Source organism: Acomys russatus, chromosome 16 (assembly GCF_903995435.1).
Source record: "Acomys russatus chromosome 16, mAcoRus1.1, whole genome shotgun sequence".
Taxonomy (NCBI): Eukaryota; Metazoa; Chordata; class Mammalia; order Rodentia; family Muridae; genus Acomys; species Acomys russatus.
Window position 1 is genome coordinate 5,232,029 of NC_067152.1, and position 20,012 is coordinate 5,252,040.

The 20,012-nt window shown below is 46.6% G+C and overlaps 2 protein-coding genes and 1 non-coding gene across 3 annotated transcripts in view; 1 reads left to right on the forward strand and 2 right to left on the reverse strand.

Annotated features, from left to right (window-relative positions):
* Supt6h (SPT6 homolog, histone chaperone and transcription elongation factor) overlaps nucleotides 1–3,801 on the reverse strand; it is a 39,982-nt gene extending 36,181 nt beyond the window's left edge. Inside the window, exon 1 of the mRNA XM_051158052.1 lies at nucleotides 3,640–3,801. The gene's annotated coding sequence lies outside the window, so the exon portion shown is untranslated. The remainder of the gene's footprint in view (nucleotides 1–3,639) is intronic.
* A 70-nt stretch (nucleotides 3,802–3,871) lies between these two features.
* On the forward strand, nucleotides 3,872–16,421 carry Sdf2 (stromal cell derived factor 2). The gene is made up of 3 exons (XM_051158051.1): nucleotides 3,872–4,273; nucleotides 10,635–10,831; nucleotides 15,792–16,421. The coding sequence occupies exons 1-3, from the start codon at nucleotides 4,123–4,125 to the stop codon at nucleotides 16,077–16,079; spliced, it is 636 nt and encodes a 211-aa protein (XP_051014008.1). The 5' UTR covers nucleotides 3,872–4,122; the 3' UTR covers nucleotides 16,080–16,421.
* On the reverse strand, nucleotides 11,095–11,196 carry LOC127200865 (U6 spliceosomal RNA). The gene has a single exon (XR_007832090.1). It is a non-coding gene; the product is annotated as a U6 spliceosomal RNA (small nuclear RNA).
* Nucleotides 16,422–20,012: the final 3,591 nt, after the last annotated feature.

Below are 20,012 nucleotides of genomic sequence, written 5' to 3' on the forward strand. Positions count from 1 at the left end.
CTTATTCAATAGTTAAGTCTCAGAGGCTGAAAATATTCTAGGCCTAGATTAGACTGTACAGAGACTTGAAGTTTCCAGGGTTAGGCCTAGGTTAGCAGAAGGAGGCAGTAAGCCTCCAAGATGACAATTACATCCCACAAATAAAAGATACTTTATATTCTAGGCCAGCCTGGTTCACAGAGTGAGTCCCAGGACAGCCAAGGCTACACAAGGAAACCTTGTCTCAAGGTGGGAGTGGGGGCGGGGGAGAGGGGAGGTAGATGGACAAAACACCTTGCTGGGCATGGTAGTCAATGTCTTTACTCCCAAAGAGACAAAAGCTGGCAAGTCTGGTCTACATTTCAAGTTCCAGACCAGCAGTGAGACCTCTCAAAGTAAGTCAGTAAATTTCAAAAACACCTAAAGAGTGAGGAGTTGGGAGGAGCAAGGGATAGAAACTGTCTACTTGGGTAGGCGGTTGGAGGCGGTGCTGGAGAAGAGCCATCTCTGCAGCATGAGCTGTGGCAGCAACAGAGGTCAGTTCGAGTGGTGAGAGGAAGGGGCAGTGAAGACTGCACAGCATCTTTATAGGTAAATTAAAGGCTTCAAAGACCAAAGGGGAATTTGAGTAGAAATGGAAAACTAGAGGACCAATCTTATCACCCAGCAGAAAATGACAGTGGCTTACAACACAGAACACAGAGAAGGTATCTAAACAATTAGATGACTCAAGGTTAAACTCCAAGAGAAATCTAACATTTAGACATTAGCAAGAAGGAAAAAGTGTTGCTGGGCATGTGGCGCACACCTTTAATCCCAGCACTCAGGAGGCAGAGGCAGGGGGATCTCTGTGAGTTTGAGGCCAGCCTGGTCTACAAAGAGTCTAGGACAGCCGAGGCTACAATAGAAACCCTGTCTGGGATGTGGGGGGGTGTGGGGGAGGGAAGAGAAGGAAAGTGTCTAGTAAAGAAGACTGAAGCATTCAGGAGGCAACAGGAGGAGAACAAAAGATGGAGACCATTTATACTACATGGAAAGACAGACCCCTGGCTCCAAAAACCACAACAAAATAAATCAAGCAAAAACAAACAAACAAAAGCCCCCAAACCCCACCAGGGTGCAGTGATAGACACCTGCAGTTCCAGCTTCTTGGGTGGCTAGGAAAAGGGGGTTGCTTAGACCCAGGAGTTCTAGGCAGTAGTGTGCTATGCTGATTGGGTTCAGCATCAGTTTGATCGTATGATTACATTTTTAACTTTAACCTCTGGGGAGTGGGAACTACCAGTATGCCTAAGGAGGGGAAAGGTAGCCAAGACTAGCAAAGAAAATTGATAAACATGGACCCTTCCCCAAAACACCAGTGGGATGACTCAGCTAGCAACCTGCCACACAACCATGCACACGGATTGACTACAGAAAAATGCAGTAAAAAGTATTTTTGAAGACTAAAAACGGAGCAGCTAGCTCAACAGAGAAAATCCAAGAGCAAAGTATTAACATCAGGCAAGGGGACAAAGCTTCAACAGTAGCTAGCTGTACTGACTAGTCCAGAGACTCAGGAATGCAAACAGAGTAGCCACTGGATTTGGCAACATAGTAGCCACGGGTGACCTCATAACTTTTGATGAGCAGTGAGAAGAAAAGCCAGATTGGTACTGAATACAGCTTCAATAAGAGATAAGGAAATTGAACTGGTATAAACTGAAACCTGACTTGAAGTGAAAATTTGATAATTAGGGTGATGACACTATCTATGCCCAGAAGCGCTGGGGAGGCCAAGGGCAGAATGACAAAGAATCCTAGGTCAGCCTGGGCTACATGTCAAGAAAGATGATGGCAGGAGTGACCTTTGGAGCTATCAGGACATAATTCTGTATGCTGATGGGACGAGGTTTTTGGTTTTGTTTTATTTTTGAAATACAGGATTTGATGACTAATGGTGAGGAAGCTATGATCATACCCAACTTAGATGACCATGACATTTATTAGGAACAGAATTATTGCTGGGCAGTGGTGGCGCACGCCGTTAATCCCAGCATTAGGGAAGCAGAGGCAGGCAGATCTCTGTGAGTCAGAGGCCAGCCTTGGTCTACAGAGTTTGTTCCAGGACAGCCAGGGTTACAAAGAGAAACCTTGTCTTGACACCCCCTCCCAATTTATTTGCTTCCAAGAATGTTTCCACCACAATATAGTGTGCTTTCCTATGAAGACCAGGGGGGGATAATATAAACATGAGTGAATTTCAGCACAGGACCACTTTCTGCTGTCATTAATCATTTTGGTAAGATTAAAATCTTTTAGAGAGCACTAATACTTTGCCAATCTAATCTAATCGCCAGCCAAATAAAATGCATTTTATAGGCCTGGAAAAGGGCTATAAATTCATGGCTGAGGGGAGAGTTGTTTTTCTTTCAGAGAGGGTCTATGAATGCAGCCAAAATTCAAATTCCATGACCATCCTGGATCGACTTCTCAGTTGTTGCCATCACACTTGGTTTGTAGTTAAAACACTCAAGACTCACAAACTGTTAACTTCAGTGTTCAACAGTGGAACTGACCTTTTTGCCAAACAAAACAAAACAAAACAAAACAAAAAGAACTCAGTACCTTCCATACATTGTAGCATAATGCTCCCTTGCTGGGGAGGGGGCGAGGCCCCTCCCCTTCCTGAAGCTTTATAGACAGTTAACGGTTGCTAGGGGGCAAGAGCTCATATAGCAGCAATTCAAGGTTGCTGGGGGAGGGGCACATCTCCGTTAGGGTTGTAGCCCAGGCTTTTCTGTATAATCCCTTGCCCACGTTCCTGTAAGTAACCTTAAATTCACTAACTGAAGCACACATATAGACACAAAAATAAATGAAAAGTCACGGGGTATTGTGAAAAAGGCAATCTGCAGGAATGGAGCGTGTGCGGGGGAAATGAGAAAAAAAAAATTACCCTACTACTTTTGATATTACAGTGACTTTTCATAGAAGTACTATAGGAGACCTAAGTAAAGCAGGGAAAACTACTTTACTTAGAAACTTAAATTGAGTACCTGGTGTAAAACTAGAATTTACGTTTCTGATATAACAACCCATTCTGATATTTATGGCCAGTCTTTGGCAAGTGTTTGAGCAAATGAATTACGCAGGATGGAGGGCGTCATGTGCTTCTATACAAACTCTCGTTTTTAGAAAGGGTTAAGGGACTCAGCCATCCATGGGGGGGGGGGAGGTCAATTCTTCATCAATATGACAAGCTCTAACATTCAGCACAGCACTCCAGCCTCATGGCTGTACCACCGAAAGCCGGGTTGGATCCAAATGCCAGAAATAATTAATCCGACCACTCGATGCCAAGTAAGAAACCTACTCCCAATTTTAAGCGTGGCCCTGATACTAGAAGCCGCGGGGAGGATGGGGTCCCAGAAAGCCTGTTGATTCAACTGGCAACCCCACGTCACAGGTTCCGGATGGTACAGCGTGGGGAGAAGCCTGGAGACTCTGAGCAACCACTGCGCTTTCCTGCCCGTCTCCCCTGGCAGATGAGGGAAGGCCAGGGCCCCCTCCTTCCCGCAGTGGGCACCCCAAAGCCTCTTTCCTTACGGGACCAGGCCCCGGGAGTCTGGCTCACCACCTGCCGCACGCCGGAAACACACTCTCCAGGCTGAGGTTTACCTGCTTGAAGGCCGCTGTTTCTCCGCAGCGCTAAGCCCCCACGGAAGAAAATGGAGTCGCCGAACCGAGACTGCGAATGGGTAGTCCGGACCCACCGCAAGGGCCCTCCCCGGCCGCGGCCGCCGCCACCACCGTCGCCGCTGCTGCGTAAACGTGATACGTCACCTCCGGCTCTCTGTCACTGGAGTGGGCGGGTCGTTTCTTGGTCTCTTTTTCCCCCTCCAGTGTCTAGGGCTTTCTTCCCGAGTGCGCGAACGCTGACTGAAGGCACATAAAGAACGCAGCCGCCACACAGCACCCAGAACAAAGCGGGGTCCCGAAGGTCACCCGGGCCGGCGTGTTCCTTAAACCGCTCTAGCCAAAGGAACCATAAAGATTCAGGTTAAGGTGTCTTCACTTCCTCCTTGTGGTCGTTCCGCCCTCGGCTTCCGGTTCCGGGGACGGGCCTAATTTTCTTGGCTGATTAGGGCTTACGGATCCAGGATGGCTGTCTTGTCGCTTCTGTTGTTGGGTGGTTTGTGGAGTGCTGTGGGAGCGTCCAATATGGCTGTCGTTACTTGCGGCTCTGTGGTGAAGCTACTCAATACGCGCCACAATGTCCGACTGCACTCTCACGACGTTCGCTATGGGTCAGGTACTGAGGGGGACCAACCGGGGTTGGGTGGGCTGCCTAAAACCCTAGTGAGCCCAGAAGGGGCGGAGCCTCAAATTCTGAGGGCGTGGCCTTGGAAAGTTAAAGGTACCTTAGGGAGGTTTCTTGAAGAGGACGACCGAGTTACTAAGAAAACTCGGTCGTAATGTCAGTTTCTGTTTGATGAGCTATGTGCCAAACGCGTTACGTAAATATTTTGCAATTTTAACGTTGTATTGAGAATAGATGTAGAGTTATCTTCATAGGCGAATAAATAGACTCAGAGATATTGCTCGGAGCTTTACAGCTGGTGAATAAGGGAGACAGGGCTTAATCCAAATCTGTCTAAGATGAAAAATTTTCAGATTCAATGGGTTGCCGCTGCTGTGTGCTGGAAATAGACATACAGGGCACGGCAATATATGCTGCATCTCAGATTTTAAACTTCAAGAGCACACTCTTCAGACAGGCTCGGTGGCGCAGATCTGTAATCCAAGCATTCGGGGAAGCAGAGGCAGGTGGATCTCTAAGTTCGAGGCCAGCCTGGTCTGCAAAGCGAGTCCAGGCCAGCCAAGGGTACACAGAGAAAAACCTGTCTTGAAAAACAAAAACACATCACAACAACAGCAAAAAGAACTTACTCCTTGATAACAATTTTCTCTCTTTTTTTTTTTTTTTTTTTTTTTTTTAGCTCATACCTTTTGGTACTTTCTGACTTAACAGTAACTTCCTTGTAAAGAACTTAAGCGTTGACAGACATTGCAGAGCAAAGTCTGCTTTTTATCCTATGGGATTAACTTATTTGTGGGCTCATTCATTCGGCAGAGATTTTTTTTTCCCCTCATTCAGCAGAGATTTAAGGAGCTCCTTTTGTGTGTCTAGTATTGGTCTAGGCACAGGAAATACAGTGATGAGTCAAACAACAGAACAAGACTAAGGGCAGGTGTGGTGGCCTAGACCTGTAATCCTAAACAGGCAAAAGGCTGAGGCAGGAAGATTGTGACTTCAAGTTCAGCCTGGACCACATAGTGAGAGCTATCTCAGAACAATAAAGCATTCCGAAGGCTGGGTGACTAGCTTACTGTTTTATTTACCAAGCATACTGAAAGGCCCTGGGTCTAGTCCCCATGGAGGGGGGAGGGGAGTAAAAGTACTGTTCAACATGAGGTGTATTTGAGATAATTTGCATGACTGATGATGCTATTTGCTAGTGGGGAGATAGCTCTGAGATGGGTTAGCCTATGGCTCACACCTCTCAGAACCTGTCTGGCCAGTTCAGTGCAGGAAATGTATGCTCATCATTGGGATGTCTTTATATTCTGAGTCACTTTTTTTCAGTAAACGCCTGCATATGTCAGGCTTGTTACATTTTAATTTACTGTCTCCTGCTTTGGGTCTACTGAATTAAAACGGAGTTACAGGGAGGCCTACTAGGCTTCAAGTCTCTACAGGTAGTCCCTGTGGGTGGGGCTGTGTTCACCTGAACTATATTTTTAAACTTTTGTTGTTTGTTTTTGAGACAGTCTCTCTAGCCCTGGCTATCCTTTTTCTTGGAACTCAATATGTAGGCCAGACAGGCCTTGAACTCACCTCTGCTTCCTAATTGCTGAGATTAAAGGCTTTTTAAAATTACATTTATCCAGTGTGTGTGTGTGTGTGTGTGTGTGTGTGTGTGTGTGTTTAGATTCATGCTTGCCACAGAACAAATATGGAGATCAAGAAAAACATTGCTCTCTCTCTCCTTCTGTCATGTGAGCCCTGGGGATTGAACTCATGTTGTTAGGCTTGGTGGCAGGTGCCTTTACTACCCAGATGCAGCATTCTCCCCCAACCCCCACCCCTAGACAAGGTTTCTCTGTGGAACCCTGGCTGTGAGTCGTGGAACTCACTCTGTAGACCAGGCTGGCCTCAAAATCAGAGATTTGCCTGCCTCTCTGGAGTGGTGGTTCGTCAGACGCAGGCAGATCTCTGAATTTGAGGCCAGCCTGATCTACAAAGTTGGAGGACAGCCATGGCTACACAGAGAAACCCTGTCTTAAAACAAAACAACACTGGGCTTGGTAGCACATATCTTTAATCCCAGCACTCAGAGGCAGAGGCAAGCGGATCGCTGTGAGTTCGTGTCCAGCCTGGTCACAAAACGAGTCCAAGACAGCCAAGGCTACACAGAGAAACCCTGTCTCAAAAAACCAAAGAGAGAGAGAGAGATAAAAGACTGAGCTGAAAGGCATTAACAAGAAGTGGGAAGGGGAGCTGAGCCAGGTGCCACAGAGACAAGTGGATCTTAATGAGTTCTCGGCCATCCTAGTCTACATAGGGAGTTCCAGACCTGCCAAGGATACCCGGGTCAGACCCTGTCTCAAAAAAAAAAAAAAAAAACGGTAAGGTGTAAAAGATGTAACAAAGGGGCTGGAGAGTTGGCTCAGCAGTTAAGAGCACTGTCTGCTCTTCCAGAGGTTCTGAGTTCAATTCCCAGCAACCACATGGTGGCTCATAACCATCTATAATGTGATCTAGTGCCCTCTTCTGGCACGCAGGAGTACATACAAGTAGAGGACTGTAAAGAAGAAGAAGAAAGAAGAGAAAAGAAGAAGAAAGAAGAAGAAGAAGAAAGAAGCAGCGGCTGAAAAGATGGCTCAGAGGTTAAAAGCACTGACTGCTCTTCCAGAGGTCCTAAGTTCAGTTCCCAGCAACCACATAACCATATGGTGGCTCACAGCCATCTATAATGTGATCTGATGCCCTCTTCTGGGCTAAGGTGCACATGCAGGCAGAGTACTGTATCCATAATAATAAATCTTTAAAAAAGGAAAAAGATGTAACAAAGACATGGACTGAGTAGGATAAGTCAGGGAGAGGGGCAGATGGTTTGTTCCATTCACCAGGTAATTAGTTCAAGGCCTGAAGTTTTGTTACTTGTGAGGTCAGGTAGGGCATTGGAACTGAAAGGCTATCTAGGAGGAAAAGTATCTCTGGAGTTTGAGAGTAAGTAAGCTAGAAGAATTTGACAGAAAATAGAATGGAGAAGATGCCCTTGGGACACAATATGTTGGAATATGTGAATGTTCTAGAATCAAGTGACCTAGGGTCAACTCCTGCCTAGGCATAGCCGCACAACTTTGGGTATATTGCTCACCCTTCCTAATACTCCAGTGTAAAATGGGGACACTAACAGTACCTGTCTCAGAGTAAAGTACATCAGTTATGTAAGAATGAACACTCAAGTAGTGCAGGAGGCCTTTAGTCCTACTAGGCAGGAGGCAGAGAGGCGTGAGTCTCTGAGGACAGACGGTCTACCTAGTGAATTTCAGGCCAGCCAGTGCTATATAGTGAGACCCTGTCTCAACAAACAAAAATCCAAATTAGGGGCCAGTGGTGGTTGCATATGTCTTTAATCCCAGGACTTGGGAGGCAGAGGCAGGCAGATCTCTGTGAGTTCGAAGCTAGCCTGGTCTACAGAGTGAGTTCCAGGACAACCAAGGCTATACAGAGAAACTCTGAAAACCACCCCCTCCCAAAGAAAAAAGAAAGAACACAAATTACTCAAATGAAGAACTTGGATTAGCCCAATATCTGGTACATTTTCCTTTAAGACCTGTAGCTACATGTTTCACTCAACATTTTCAACATGCAAAGTTGTATTAGCTAAGCTATGGCTACAAATGTATATGATAATAAGAATATTTAGTTTTGACATTTGGAGATAAGGTTTTACTATACAGTCCTGACTGGACCTGCCAGGGGACAACTTGGGGCATGCTAGGGGTCGGAAGTGTAGATTTGTGTGTGTGCTGGGCATGGTGACACACATTTTTACCCCTAGCACTCAGGAGGGAGAAGTAGGTGGGTCTCTGAATTCAAGGCTAGCCTGGTCTACATATGGAGCTCCAGTACAGGTGGGACTACCTAGACCTTGTCTCAAAAAAAAAAACAAAAACAAAAACCTGTTTGTGTGAGATGTGCAGGCATGCGCTGAGTATAGGTGCCCGTGGAGGCTAGAAGTGTCGAGTCCCCTAGAACTGGAGATACAGGTAGTTATGAGCTCACTCTAGGAAAGTGCTGGGCACTGAACTCTGGCCCTCTGTAAGAGCAGTGCTCGCCCCTGTCTCTCCCACCCTTTACACTTTACCTGGGCTCTGAAGTTGGTGTTTGGTGTTAGGCTTGTGTGATGAGTGCTTTTCCACACTGAACCATCTCCCCGGCTCCACTTTGTGTTTTGGGGCATGACCTCTCATTGGGACCTGGGGTTCACCAGTTTGGCTAGGCCAGCTACTCAGTGACCTCGAGGCTGGCTGGCTCCACCTTCCCCGTGGGTTGCAAATGCAGGCACAACACCCAGCTTTTTTGTGTGGGTTCTGAAGATGGAACTCAGGTAGTCAGGCCTGGTAGCAAATGCCTTTCCCCCACAAGCCATCCTGCTGATATGACGCGTTGAAACCAATCCACGTCACATTTGTTTTGTATGGGAGGGGGTGTGTGGGTGTCACTGAGTGCATCCGGTAACCAACAGCGTGCAGGAGTCAGTCCTGCTGCTGCTCTATGGCGCTGGGGATGGCCTAGGCTGTCAGGCCGAGGTAGCAGGTGCCTTTTCCTCCTGGGGAGCTATCTTACTGGCTCTTTCACACTCACTGCGCCCCCACCCCGAGACAGGGTTTCTCTGTAGTGTTAGCTGTCCTGTACTCACTTTGTAGACCAGTGTTGGCTGTTTTTTAACAATTAAACTTTATTATACAACCCAACTAGCTTACACAAGAAGGAAAAAAGGTTAAAGGGACAAAAGAATGAACCTTCCGGTATCCGTTCCACGGGATGGGTCCTTAGGTGTCTCTCTGGCCTGCGTGCTGACCTGGCCTGTTCGCTGCTCCACATGCACCCCAGCCCGGCTGAACCTGTTGTTCTCTCCTCCCCACCTGCCTGAGTCACGTGGGAAGGGTGGTCTCCTTCTCCCGTTGAGGGTCAATTAGAAAAACAATAGCCCAGTTGGGGTTCCCAGGTCTGCTTCCTGAATTCCAGGCCCAGGATGGCTCCACTCAGTCTGCACAAGGTATTCATGGGGTGCCCCAAGGGTAAAGCCCACCAAGACTGCTTCCACCTGTGACAAAGCTTAATCTTTCCCACAGACCAGGCTGCCCTTGAACTCATAGCGATCCACCTGTGGTGGGATTACAGGCGTGCACCACCACATCTGGCTGTCCTTTCCCACACTTTAAGTGTATCTCATCTATAGTATATAGACAGATGTGGTAGGTTTTAAAATGTAATGTTGTGGGAGTAAACTATTCCCAAATGCAGTGTATTCTCTCCAGCATACCACTTTTGTGACACAGGGCACTTCCTTGGCCCTGGAAGAGGAAGGGGTTAGGTTGGACTCCCTTGTCTTTCTTTCATCATTTTAATTGGTTGTACTTACTGTTAACTATGATTAGTGCAGAAAGGGGACAGCAAGCTCACAGGCCACTCAGTTTCCCAAGACAAACTTCAGGGAAAGGAGAGTCTAATATTTGCCAACAATTTCCAGAGTCGCGGACACATTCTTGAGATGGGGGTCTCATTCCTAGAGAGGACATGCCTATGGTAGATACCCTTCAATCACAGGAAGGCCAGCTGGTGGGCCCGTGTGTCACAGGTCATGGTGGTAGGGCCCTCTGTCTTGGTAGGACCTTGGTGGGAGCCCAGGTAGTCCTGGCAGGCAAAGCAGCGGCTGCTGCAGTTCCTCTTCCTTGTGGTGTCACTCCCTACCAGGCTGGACCTCCAACTACTCCATCACAGCCTTCTGGGCTTAGGCTCATTAGCTGGTGCTCCTCTGCTCGCTGTCCCCCCCAAACCCAGGATCTCCAGCAGGAGGAGCAAGTGGCATCCAAGCAATGCCAGTATCTTTAGAAGGTAGCTTTTCCACAGCCAGCCATGCCACACTCTCCACACACGACAACACTAAGCCTGGAACCTGTTTTTCTTCATGCTCTGTTTATCATCCTGTCTCGTGATTTTTGCTGGACTCGTCACAGCCGGAGGGTCAAATTCATAGGCTTGTCCACAGCCTTAAAGGTGCAATGAAGACTCAACAAATGGCCATCTCATCCTGTGGTCAGCGTGCTGCCACATGGTGTCCTTATGTCCTTAGTCCAGTCATGGCTGCTGCTCCACAGTAGCCAGTGTTTGAGAATGAAATGTCACGGTGTCTAGGGAGGATGTAAATGAAGGTGCAGTGCAGCTTTCCGTAGAGACAATGCAAGCTCGGCAGAGGCTTCACACTGGATGAGCCCCTGCTTGCTCCCCTCAGAGTGAAAGTGGCGCATCAGGACCAGGCGTCAGGCAGCTCCAAACTGCCTCTCTTCTCTGCCTTGCCTTTGTTTCCTGCCTGCAGGTAGTGGGCAGCAGTCAGTGACAGGGGTAACCTCTGTGGATGACAGCAACAGTTACTGGAGGATACGGGGGAAGACTGCCACAGTGTGTGAGAGGGGAACCCCCATCAAATGTGGCCAGCCTATCCGGCTGACACACATCAACACGGGTCGAAACCTCCACAGCCACCATTTCACTTCACCTCTTTCTGGAAACCAGGTGAGGTAGCATGCAATGGGTCACCTCTGCTCTGCCCTCGTCAGCTGACTTGCCTGAGGCCTTGCCTCTTAACTCCTTCCCTCCTTCCTTTTTTTTTTTTTTTTTTTTTTTTTTTTTTGAGACAGGGTTTCCTCTCTGTAGCCTTGGCTGTTGTCCTGGACTGACTCGTAGACCAGGCTGGCCTCGAACTCACAGAGATCCACCTGCCTCTGCCTCCCGAGTGCTGGGATTAAAGGTGTGCACCACCACGCCTTCCTTCCTTTTTAAATAAGGGGCACTTAGCACATTTGTGTGTCCTCTTTGGGCAGGGGCCATGCTGATCTCTCTCATTCCCATTTCAGCATATGTGCCGCTCTAAGGAGCACATTAACCCTTTTCTTTTTAGGTATAGATGTTCTCTTTTCTGCCTTAGTTTAGACAAATATTACAGCATAACTAGTGTCTCCAAATTTACAATAAAGAGGCATCTTGTTTGTTTGTTTGTTTGTTTGTTTAGGTTTTTTGAGACAGGGTTTCTCTGTGTAACAGCCCTGGCTGTCCTAGACTCTCTTTGTAGACCAGGCTGGCCTTGGTCTACCCACAGAGATCTGCCTGCCTCTGCCTCTCAAGTGCTGGGATTAAAGGCGTGGGCCATAGTGCCCAGTTACAATAAAGAGTTTTGCAGGGCTGGAGAGATGGCTCAGCAGGTAGGAGCACTGGCTGCTCTTGCAGGGATCCAGCTGAATTCCCACATGGTAGCTAATATGGAACTCTAGTACCAGAGGCTCAAACACTTCTGACCTTTTTGGACACCAGACACTCAAGTGATACATCAACATAGTTGGAGGCAAATACTTGTCTGCATAAAAACAAAAAATAAGAATACTGTGTTTTGTTTTGTCCCAGAGCAGTGGTTCTCAACCAATGGGTTGTGACCTCTTTGGGAGTATCAAGTGACCCTTTCATGGGCCACCGAAGACCATCAGAAACCACAGATACTTACATTGCGATTCAGAACAGCAAAAGTACATCAATGAAAATAATGTGGGGGTCACCACAATGTGAGGGACTGTATTAAATGGTCACAACAGGAGGAAGGTTGAAAACCACCAGCCCAGATCTTGCTATGTAGACCAGACTGGTCTAGAACTCAGGTAGAGTCTCTGCCTCTGGAGTGCTAGGATTAAAGCCATTGGTCACCACACCTGCCAGACTGGGTTATATTTATTTGAGACAAGGTCTTCTGTAGCCAGGACTGGCCTCACACTCTTTCTAACAAGGCTGGTGTCCTGATCCTCCTGACTGTACCTCCCAAGTTCTGGGTTATAGGCATGTGCCACCATACCTTTGTTTAGTGCTAGGGACCAAACCCAGGGCTTCACGGATGCTAAACAAGCACTGTATCCCAGCCCCTGATTACTCTGTGTGTGCATGTGTGTCTTTGTTTGAGGCAGGATTTTGCTATGGTAGCCTTATACTCACCATGTAGCCCAGGTTGACCTTAAGCTCAGAGCATTCCTCCTGCCTCAGCCTGCTAAGTTTTGGAATTACAGGCATACCTTATGATGCCTGACTAGAATTATTACTTTTTTTTATTATTTTAGGTGTTTGTGTGTTCTGTCTGCAATGTGTTGTGTGTGCAGTGCCTTTAGAGGCGAGAAGTGGGTGTCAGGTCCCCTGGAGCTGGGGTTAGATGGCCGTGAATGCCATGTGGGTGCTGGGAACCACACCTGGGTCCTCTGCATGAGCAGCATGTGCTTTTTGTTATTCGGGTTTTATTTATTTATTTTTATTTCATGTGCGTTAGTGTTTTGCCTGTATGTATATCTGTGTGAAGGTGTTGGATCTTCTGGAACTGGAGTTACAGACAGTTGTGAGCTGCCATGTGGGTGCTTGGAAATGAGTCAGGTGTCCTCTGGAAGTGAAGCCAGAGCTCTTACTGCTGAGCCATCTCTCCAGCCTAGCATATGCTCTTAATAAGCACTGTGCAGAGGGCTAGAGAAGTGACTCAGCCAGTAAGAGAACTGGCTGCTCTTCCAGAGGCCCTGAGTTCAATTCCCAGCAACCATGTGGCCACTCACAACCATTTATAATGTGATCTGATATCCTGTTTTGGTATGCAAGCATACATGGAGACAAAGCATTTAAACATTTAAAAATAATAATAATAAAATAAACCACCAAACCATCCCTCAAGCTCCATCTCTATGTTCTTTTTGTTGTTTTTGGTTTTTTGGCTTTTGTTTTCTTAAGACAGGATTTCTCTGTATTGCCCTGGCTGTCCTGGAACTCGCTCTGTAGACCAGGCTGATCTTGAACTCACAAAGATCTGCCTTCCTCTACCTCCCCAGTTCTGGGATTAAAGGTGTGTGCCACTGCACCGGCTTGATCTTTTGGTCCCTTGTTCAGATACATGCATTTTAAAAATTGCCGTGTGTGTGTGTGTGTGTGTGTGTGTGTGTGTGTGTGTGTGTGTTCCCACACACAGCTTGCAGGAGTTACTTTTCTCCTTCCGCTATGTGGATCCCAGAGACCAAGCTTAAGTAATGAGTTACCTTCCCTACCAAGCCATCTCTCTGGCCCTATTTCCCTTTTAACTCAAGGGCATTTACCTTTACTGTCTGGGAGGAGGACTTGACGTGGGGTCAGTGTTGATTGGCTGGTTTCTCTGGGGCCTCACTTTGCATTTGCAGACCATCTGCCCCAGTTCCCCTGTAAATTAATGGAGCAAACGTGCTACAGTAATTAACAGTGTTGACACACTTCCCTAACTGGAGTCCACAGGGCATTCTTGTTCTTCAGTGTTTTAAGTGAGTGCTCTGCCTGCAGGTGTGTGTGCGCCTCACATGCATACCTGGTGCCTCAGAGGTCAGAAGAAGGTGTTGGGTCCCCTGGAGCCGGAGTTACAGCTAGTTATGAGCTGCTGTGTGGGTCCTAGGAATCCAACCTAGTCCTCTCAAAGTGCATGGAGCGCCCTTAATTGCAGAGCCATCTCTGCAGCCCTCGTTTCTTGATCCTTTTCTGTTACAGGGTACACATTTAGTTGTCATGACTCCCGAGGCTCCTCTAGCTAGTAGTTTCCAGGTCTTCCTTGTTGTCACTGACTTTAACAGTCTTGATCATGCCCACCTCTGGAATTGAATGTTTTTCTCATGATGAACGCTGTGAAGAAGAACAGTGGGATAAAGTACATTTTTACCACATCCTACCAAGGGTGCAGTCTGTCGGCATGATTTATGACAGTAATTGTGACCTGGCTCACCTTTCAAGTCATGCTTTTCATTCTGCACCTGTCTTGTTTTGTCCTCTGAAGTCACAGTCTCCAGGCCACACTTTGGTCATTATGGGATTACGTGCCTTTTTACTTGGGGGGAATAGCTACAAAAACTATTTGGATTGGGTGGGTGAGGTGTCTTTTCTCCTCCACTTATTTATTCATTCATACCAGTATGATTTCATGGATATATTTTTCATATATTGAATTGCAACCCAATATTAACTGTCTTCATTTTGTTGTTCAGATTGTTCCATCTTTGCCTTTGGGAATTTTCCAGTTGACTTATATATCATCCACTTGATGAAATCCTGCCATGTGTGTGTGTGCACATACACACATACATTTTAAAGCAGTTGCTTATTTTCTGGCACTAAAAGATGCTCAAGGCTCATCTTGTGTATATCTTGCCCCACTTCTGAAACCCTCTATTCGCCAGTGAACCTGATTCTGTTTACTGGAGGATGCTAATAGAACCAAGATGTAGGCTCTTAACAAGCATGGTGTTGCTGGATTGTTACTTCTTTTATGTCCTCTCACCTGACAGAACAACCAATATATACTAATACTATCCCCTCCCCAAAATATAATATTTAGGATGTTAAAAGACCAGATGCAATAGTGTGCATTCTTAGTCTGAGCTGCTTAAAAGGAAGAAGAACTTGAGCCCACATGGGCTCGCAGCCATCTTGGACAACTGAGCAAGACCCGTCTCTACAACAAAAAAAATCAAGGACCACCAGCAAGGTGGCTTAGTTGGTAAAAGCCCCTGATGACCTGATTTTGATCTTGTACCTACCTTGTTCTCTATAAGTTGTCATTTGACCTCCACATGCATTCCATGTCATGTGTGCACCCATACATAACATTTAAAAGGTAAACAGGAAAAAACTTAATAAAACATACGGCAGAAATAGTATTAATTTAAAAACTAGTGTTTGGGTCATAATCTAAACCAACTAATTTTCTCTTGTGCCTTTTGTGTCTTTTTATTCCCCCACAGTTTATTTCATTTTAAAATTATGTTCAACAAACTGAGTTTGTTTGAAGGTGGCACACACCTTTTAACCCCAGTGCTGGGGAGGCAGAGGCAGGTGGATCTCTGTGAGTTCAAGTCCAGCCTAGGCTACAGAGTAAGTTCCAGGACAGTCAACGCTATAGCAGAGAAACCCTGCCTCTAAAAACCAAAACAAAGCCGGGTGTGGTGGCGCACTCCTTTAATCCCAGCACTCAGGAGGTAGAGGCAGGTGCATCTCTGTGAGACCAGCCTGGTCTACAAAGTGAGTCCAGGACAGCCAGGGCTACACAGAGAGACCCTGTCTCAAAAAAACCAACAAAAAAACAATTGAGTTGCAATCTGAATAAATTAAAAAAAAAAAAAAAAACCCAAACCAAACTAAAACCAAAAATAACAACAACAAAAAAACCAAATTTGTTCAACAACACTAGAAAGTCTCAGTTTTGTTTCTTTTTTGAATAATTTTATTTTTCTTCTCAATGACTCCTTATTTACCTAAATTATTTGGAGTCAGGGGCTCCTGTAGCCTAGGCTAGCCTCCTCACACTGCCTGTGTTGCTAGATGATCTTTTACCCTTGGTGCTCCTGCCTACTTCCCAAATGTTAGGACTGTGTGCTCCACCATTCTCAGCTCCGTCCCTCCACTCTTGAGCCCTGACTGTTGACATTTTGCCATTTCTCTGTTTCAGGAAGTGAGCGCCTTTGGTGAAGATGGGGAAGGCGACCATCTAGATGACTGGACCGTGCTCTGTAATGGACCTTACTGGGTGCGAGATGGCGAAGTGAGGTTCAAACATTCTTCCACCGACGTACTCCTGTCTGTCACAGGAGAACAGTATGGTCGGCCCATAAGTGGACAGAAAGAGGTACATGGTATGGCCCAGCCAAGTCAGAACAACTACTGGAAGGCCATGGAAGGCATCTTCATGAAGCCCAGCGAGCTGCTGAAGGCAGAAGTCCATCATGCCGAGCTGTGACTCTGAGCGCTCTGAGCCACTGTCACCACACAGTGTTTGCAGACGTGTGCTGCTGCTTCCCCCTGCGACCCCTGCTCCAGGCCCTCTAAGCAGGGGCTGCATTTGGACCTGCGCCCTTCACACTTGAATTGGCTGCTCTCCCAGATGTGGTCAGTTCTCAGGAGAGGGCTGATAGTGAAGGCAGAGATGCTGTCCATTCGTACTGGTAAAGAAAGTTGAAGACCTTGCCTCTTAGCTAGGAAGTTTTACTCCACAGGAGTTTGACATCATGGATTGTTGATGTGTGATATCTCCTATTTGTCTTTCTCCAAAATGAGAAATAAAAAGATAAAAGGAACTTTAGTCACTGTGCGGTCATTTATTAGTGAGCTACTTCAGGGCCTGTCTGCTTAATCCTCAAATTCTAAGATTTAAGATTATGGGAGTCTTCACTGTGGGCCATTTTAAGAGGTTTATCTGCAAACAAACCTTTTCTCTCTATACCTCCACTACTTCCCTGAGCACATCTTTAAAAGATCGTCACAAAGGTGGGTGCTGTCCTGGACTCACTTTGTAGACCAGGCTGGCCTTGAACTCAAAGCGATCCGCCTGCCTCTGCCTCCCGAGTGCTGGATTAAAGGCATGCGCCACCATGTCTGGCTTTGCCTGCACTCTTTAAAGCAGTAAATACTTTGGGATAGGAACTATGTGTGACTTGATCTTCTGAACTGCACTATAGTTGTGTTTACCTCTTGGAAGCCAGCTTCTTTCTTTCTGACTTTCTTTTATTCTACCTTCTTCCCTCCCCCCCCCCACTGTAATCTTTTTTCAATGTTTAGTTTGTCCTCCCTCTGCCACCTCACTTCCTTTACTGTTCTAGTTCCTTCTAGAGTTTACTCCTTAAGCTTGGCAGTGGTGAACAAAGGTGACTGCCATCTGGTGGAATTTCAGTGACTACAAGCTTTTTTTTTTTTTTTTTTTTTTTTTTTTAGACAGGGTTTCTCTGTGTAGTCTTGGCTGTCCTGGACTCACTTTGTAGACCAGGCTGGCCTCGAACTCAACAGAGATCTGCCTGCCTCTACCTCCCGAGTCCTGGGATAAAAGGTGTGCGCCACCACACCCGGCTCTTTTTTTAGGTTTTTATGCATAGAAGTGTTTGCCTGAATGTACCATGTCTGTGTACCACATACCCTGGGACTGGGTGCTGGGAATTAAACTGAGTTCTCTGGAAGATCAGCCAGTGCCCCGAATCACTGAGCCATCTTTCCACCCCTGTTTTTTTGTGTGCTGTGGGGAGACAGGGTCTCACTATGTTGCTCTCTGGCTGGCCTGGAACTCCTATGAAAACCAGGCTATCCTCAAAAACCAAGAGAAATCCACGTTACTGCCTCCTGAGTGCATACCACCACATGCAGCTTATTGGTTTATTTGTTTCTGTTTTTTGAGACAGGGTTTCTCTGTGTAGCCTTGGCTGTCCTAGACTCACTTTGTAGACCAGGCTGGCCTCGAACTCACAAAGATACGCCTGCCTCTGCCTCCCGAGTGCTGGGATTATTGGTGTGCGCCACCACGTCTGGCTTTACATGCAGCTTGTTACAAGCTTTTTTAATTTTAGAAAATTATTGTTTCCTATTTGCTTTAAGTTGTTAATGCGCAATATTTGCAGATAATCAGTTCTGTATTTAGGCATGGCCCATGATGTTAACAAAAAACTTTTGTTCTCAGTAAATTCAAACCAAGAATTAAAATTTCATCTCTGCCCCTGCTCTTTCTTGCTGTAGTCTACTTTTGTTGTGTTGATTCCTTGTATCTCTTAGGAAAAAGTAGAGAAATCATAAAGTGATAGGTTTTGGTGGGGCGGGGGGAGAAAATGAAAGTTATAAACACTCCAAATGACCAACGACTTTAATCCCAGCACTTCAGAGGCAAGTGGATCTCTCTGAGTCTGAGGACAGCCAGGGCTACACAGATACCATGTCTTAAAGATTTATTTATTTGTGTAATGTGTTTAGTGTTCTGCCTGCATGTATGCCTTGTATTCCAGAAGAGGGCACCAGATCTCATTACAGATGGTTGTGAGCCACCATGTGGTTGCTGAGAATTGAACTCAGGACCTTTGGAGGAACAGACAGTGCTCTTAACCTCTGAGCCATCTCTCCAGCACCAGATACCATGTCTTGTTTGTTTGTTTTTCGAGACAGGGTCTCTCGCTGTGTAGCCTTGGCTGTCCTGCATTCACTTTGTAGACCAGGCTGGCCTTGAACTCACAGCAATCCGCCTGCCTCTGCCTCCCGAGTGCTGGGGTTAAAGGCGTGCGCCACCACACTCAGCTCAGATACCATGTCTTAAACAAACAAAAACTAATATTATTGCCAGGCGTGGTGGCACATGCCTTTAATCCCAGCACTCAGGAGGCAGAGGCAGGCAGATCGCTGTGAGTTCGAGGTCAGCCTGGTCTACAGAGCAAGTTCCAGGGCAGTCAAGATTACAGAAGACAAACCCTGTCTCCAAAAACCAAACCAAAACAATAAGAATTAGTTTGCTTAGAAACATTTTAGTTACACAGAAGTACAATTCAGCTTAAGAAGCACTGTTTTGCTGGGCAGTGAAAACAACCTCAGCTCCTTACAGCTGCCCAGTTAGGTTTTACTCCCATTATCCAAAGGTGCTTGCCTCGCCAGGTGGTGGCTCAAGCCTTTAATGGGGGTAGGGAAGGGGGGACGGAGGAGGCAACGGGATCTCTTGATTTCCTTGAGGTCCAGGCCTGCCTGGTCTAAACCTTGTCTAAGGGGGAAAAAAAGCTTGCTGTTGCTAGGCAGTTCAGAAGAGATGACCCTTGTTAACAGGGCTCACTAAGCCCTGTGCCTCTTCTCAGGAAGGGCATAAATCTGCCAGGGCAGATTCAACTCCAGTCTGGAGGTAGCTGTGATAATATCTTTAAATTGTAAATCTCCCTAATGGTTCAAAACAGCCAGACTTGGTGGTTTCTGTCTCTGTAAAACATGTTTAGTTGCTCAGTGTCTCGAACTAAAAGATTTACAACTGAAAGCAGCTCTAAAATGCAGTGTTGTAGCTCAGAACTACATAGGCACTGTGAGGAGTCCCTGCCCAAGGCTGGCCCTCCAGCTGTTACTAATCTCTGACTTCTTGCTCAGAGAAATTAATCAGTTCTTTCAGAGGCAATCCTACTACTTAAGGTGGCTGAGACTGGAGGATTATGAGTTCCAGGTCAGTTTGAGTTGCATAGGGAGACCCTTTCTCAAAAATAATGGCGTGGCGTGGTGGTGCACTCCTTTAATTCCAGCACTCGGGAGGCAGAGGCAGGTGGATCGCTGTGAGTTTGAGGCTCAGCCTGGTCTACAAAGTGAGTCCGGGACAGCCAAGGCTACACAGAGAAACCCTGTCTCAAAAAACCAAAAATAAATAAATTAATTAATTAAATTCAATAATAAATAAATAAATAAAATGGGGTCAGGGTGGAACATGCCTATAATCCCAGCACCCAGAAGGCAGTGGTACAAATTTGAAGCAAACCTGGTTTACATACCAAGTTCTTCCCGCCAGAGCTGCATAAGCTTAACTATGCCTAAAATAAACTGCCCAGTGTCAAGAGTCCAGACTCTAGAAGTTTGTACCAACACCAGTTACTAAGTCATGTTGAACCCGATTTGGATTGCTACTCTGCCAGCCCTGGTGTGTGAGCACGGAGACGCGTTGTGATGCACCTCTCCTCAACTTGGGCTGAGTTCTCGGGCCATCCCTGAGCATTGAGAACCCACACTTAGATGGAAGACTGCAGATTTTAGAGATGACAGTTGTGTGTAAATCAGAGGACAATTTGTGGGGGTTTGTGCTTTCTTTCTGTCACCTGGGTTTGGGCGGGGGGTGCAACTCAAGTCCTGTCAGCAAGTGCTTTTACACTGAGCTATCTCAGGGGCCCTGAAGTTGTTATCT

What these genes read in the sequence shown, in the direction of transcription:
- Sdf2 (XM_051158051.1), top strand. Translation starts at nt 4,123, where the DNA reads ATGGCTGTCTTGTCGCTTCTGTTGTTGGGTGGTTTGTGGAGTGCTGTG. An exon ending in CGACGTTCGCTATGGGTCAG is followed by an intron (nt 4,274 to 10,634) that starts GTACTGAGGGGG and finishes TCCTGCCTGCAG; the next exon opens with GTAGTGGGCAGCAGTCAGTG. An exon ending in CACCTCTTTCTGGAAACCAG is followed by an intron (nt 10,832 to 15,791) that starts GTGAGGTAGCAT and finishes TCTCTGTTTCAG; the next exon opens with GAAGTGAGCGCCTTTGGTGA.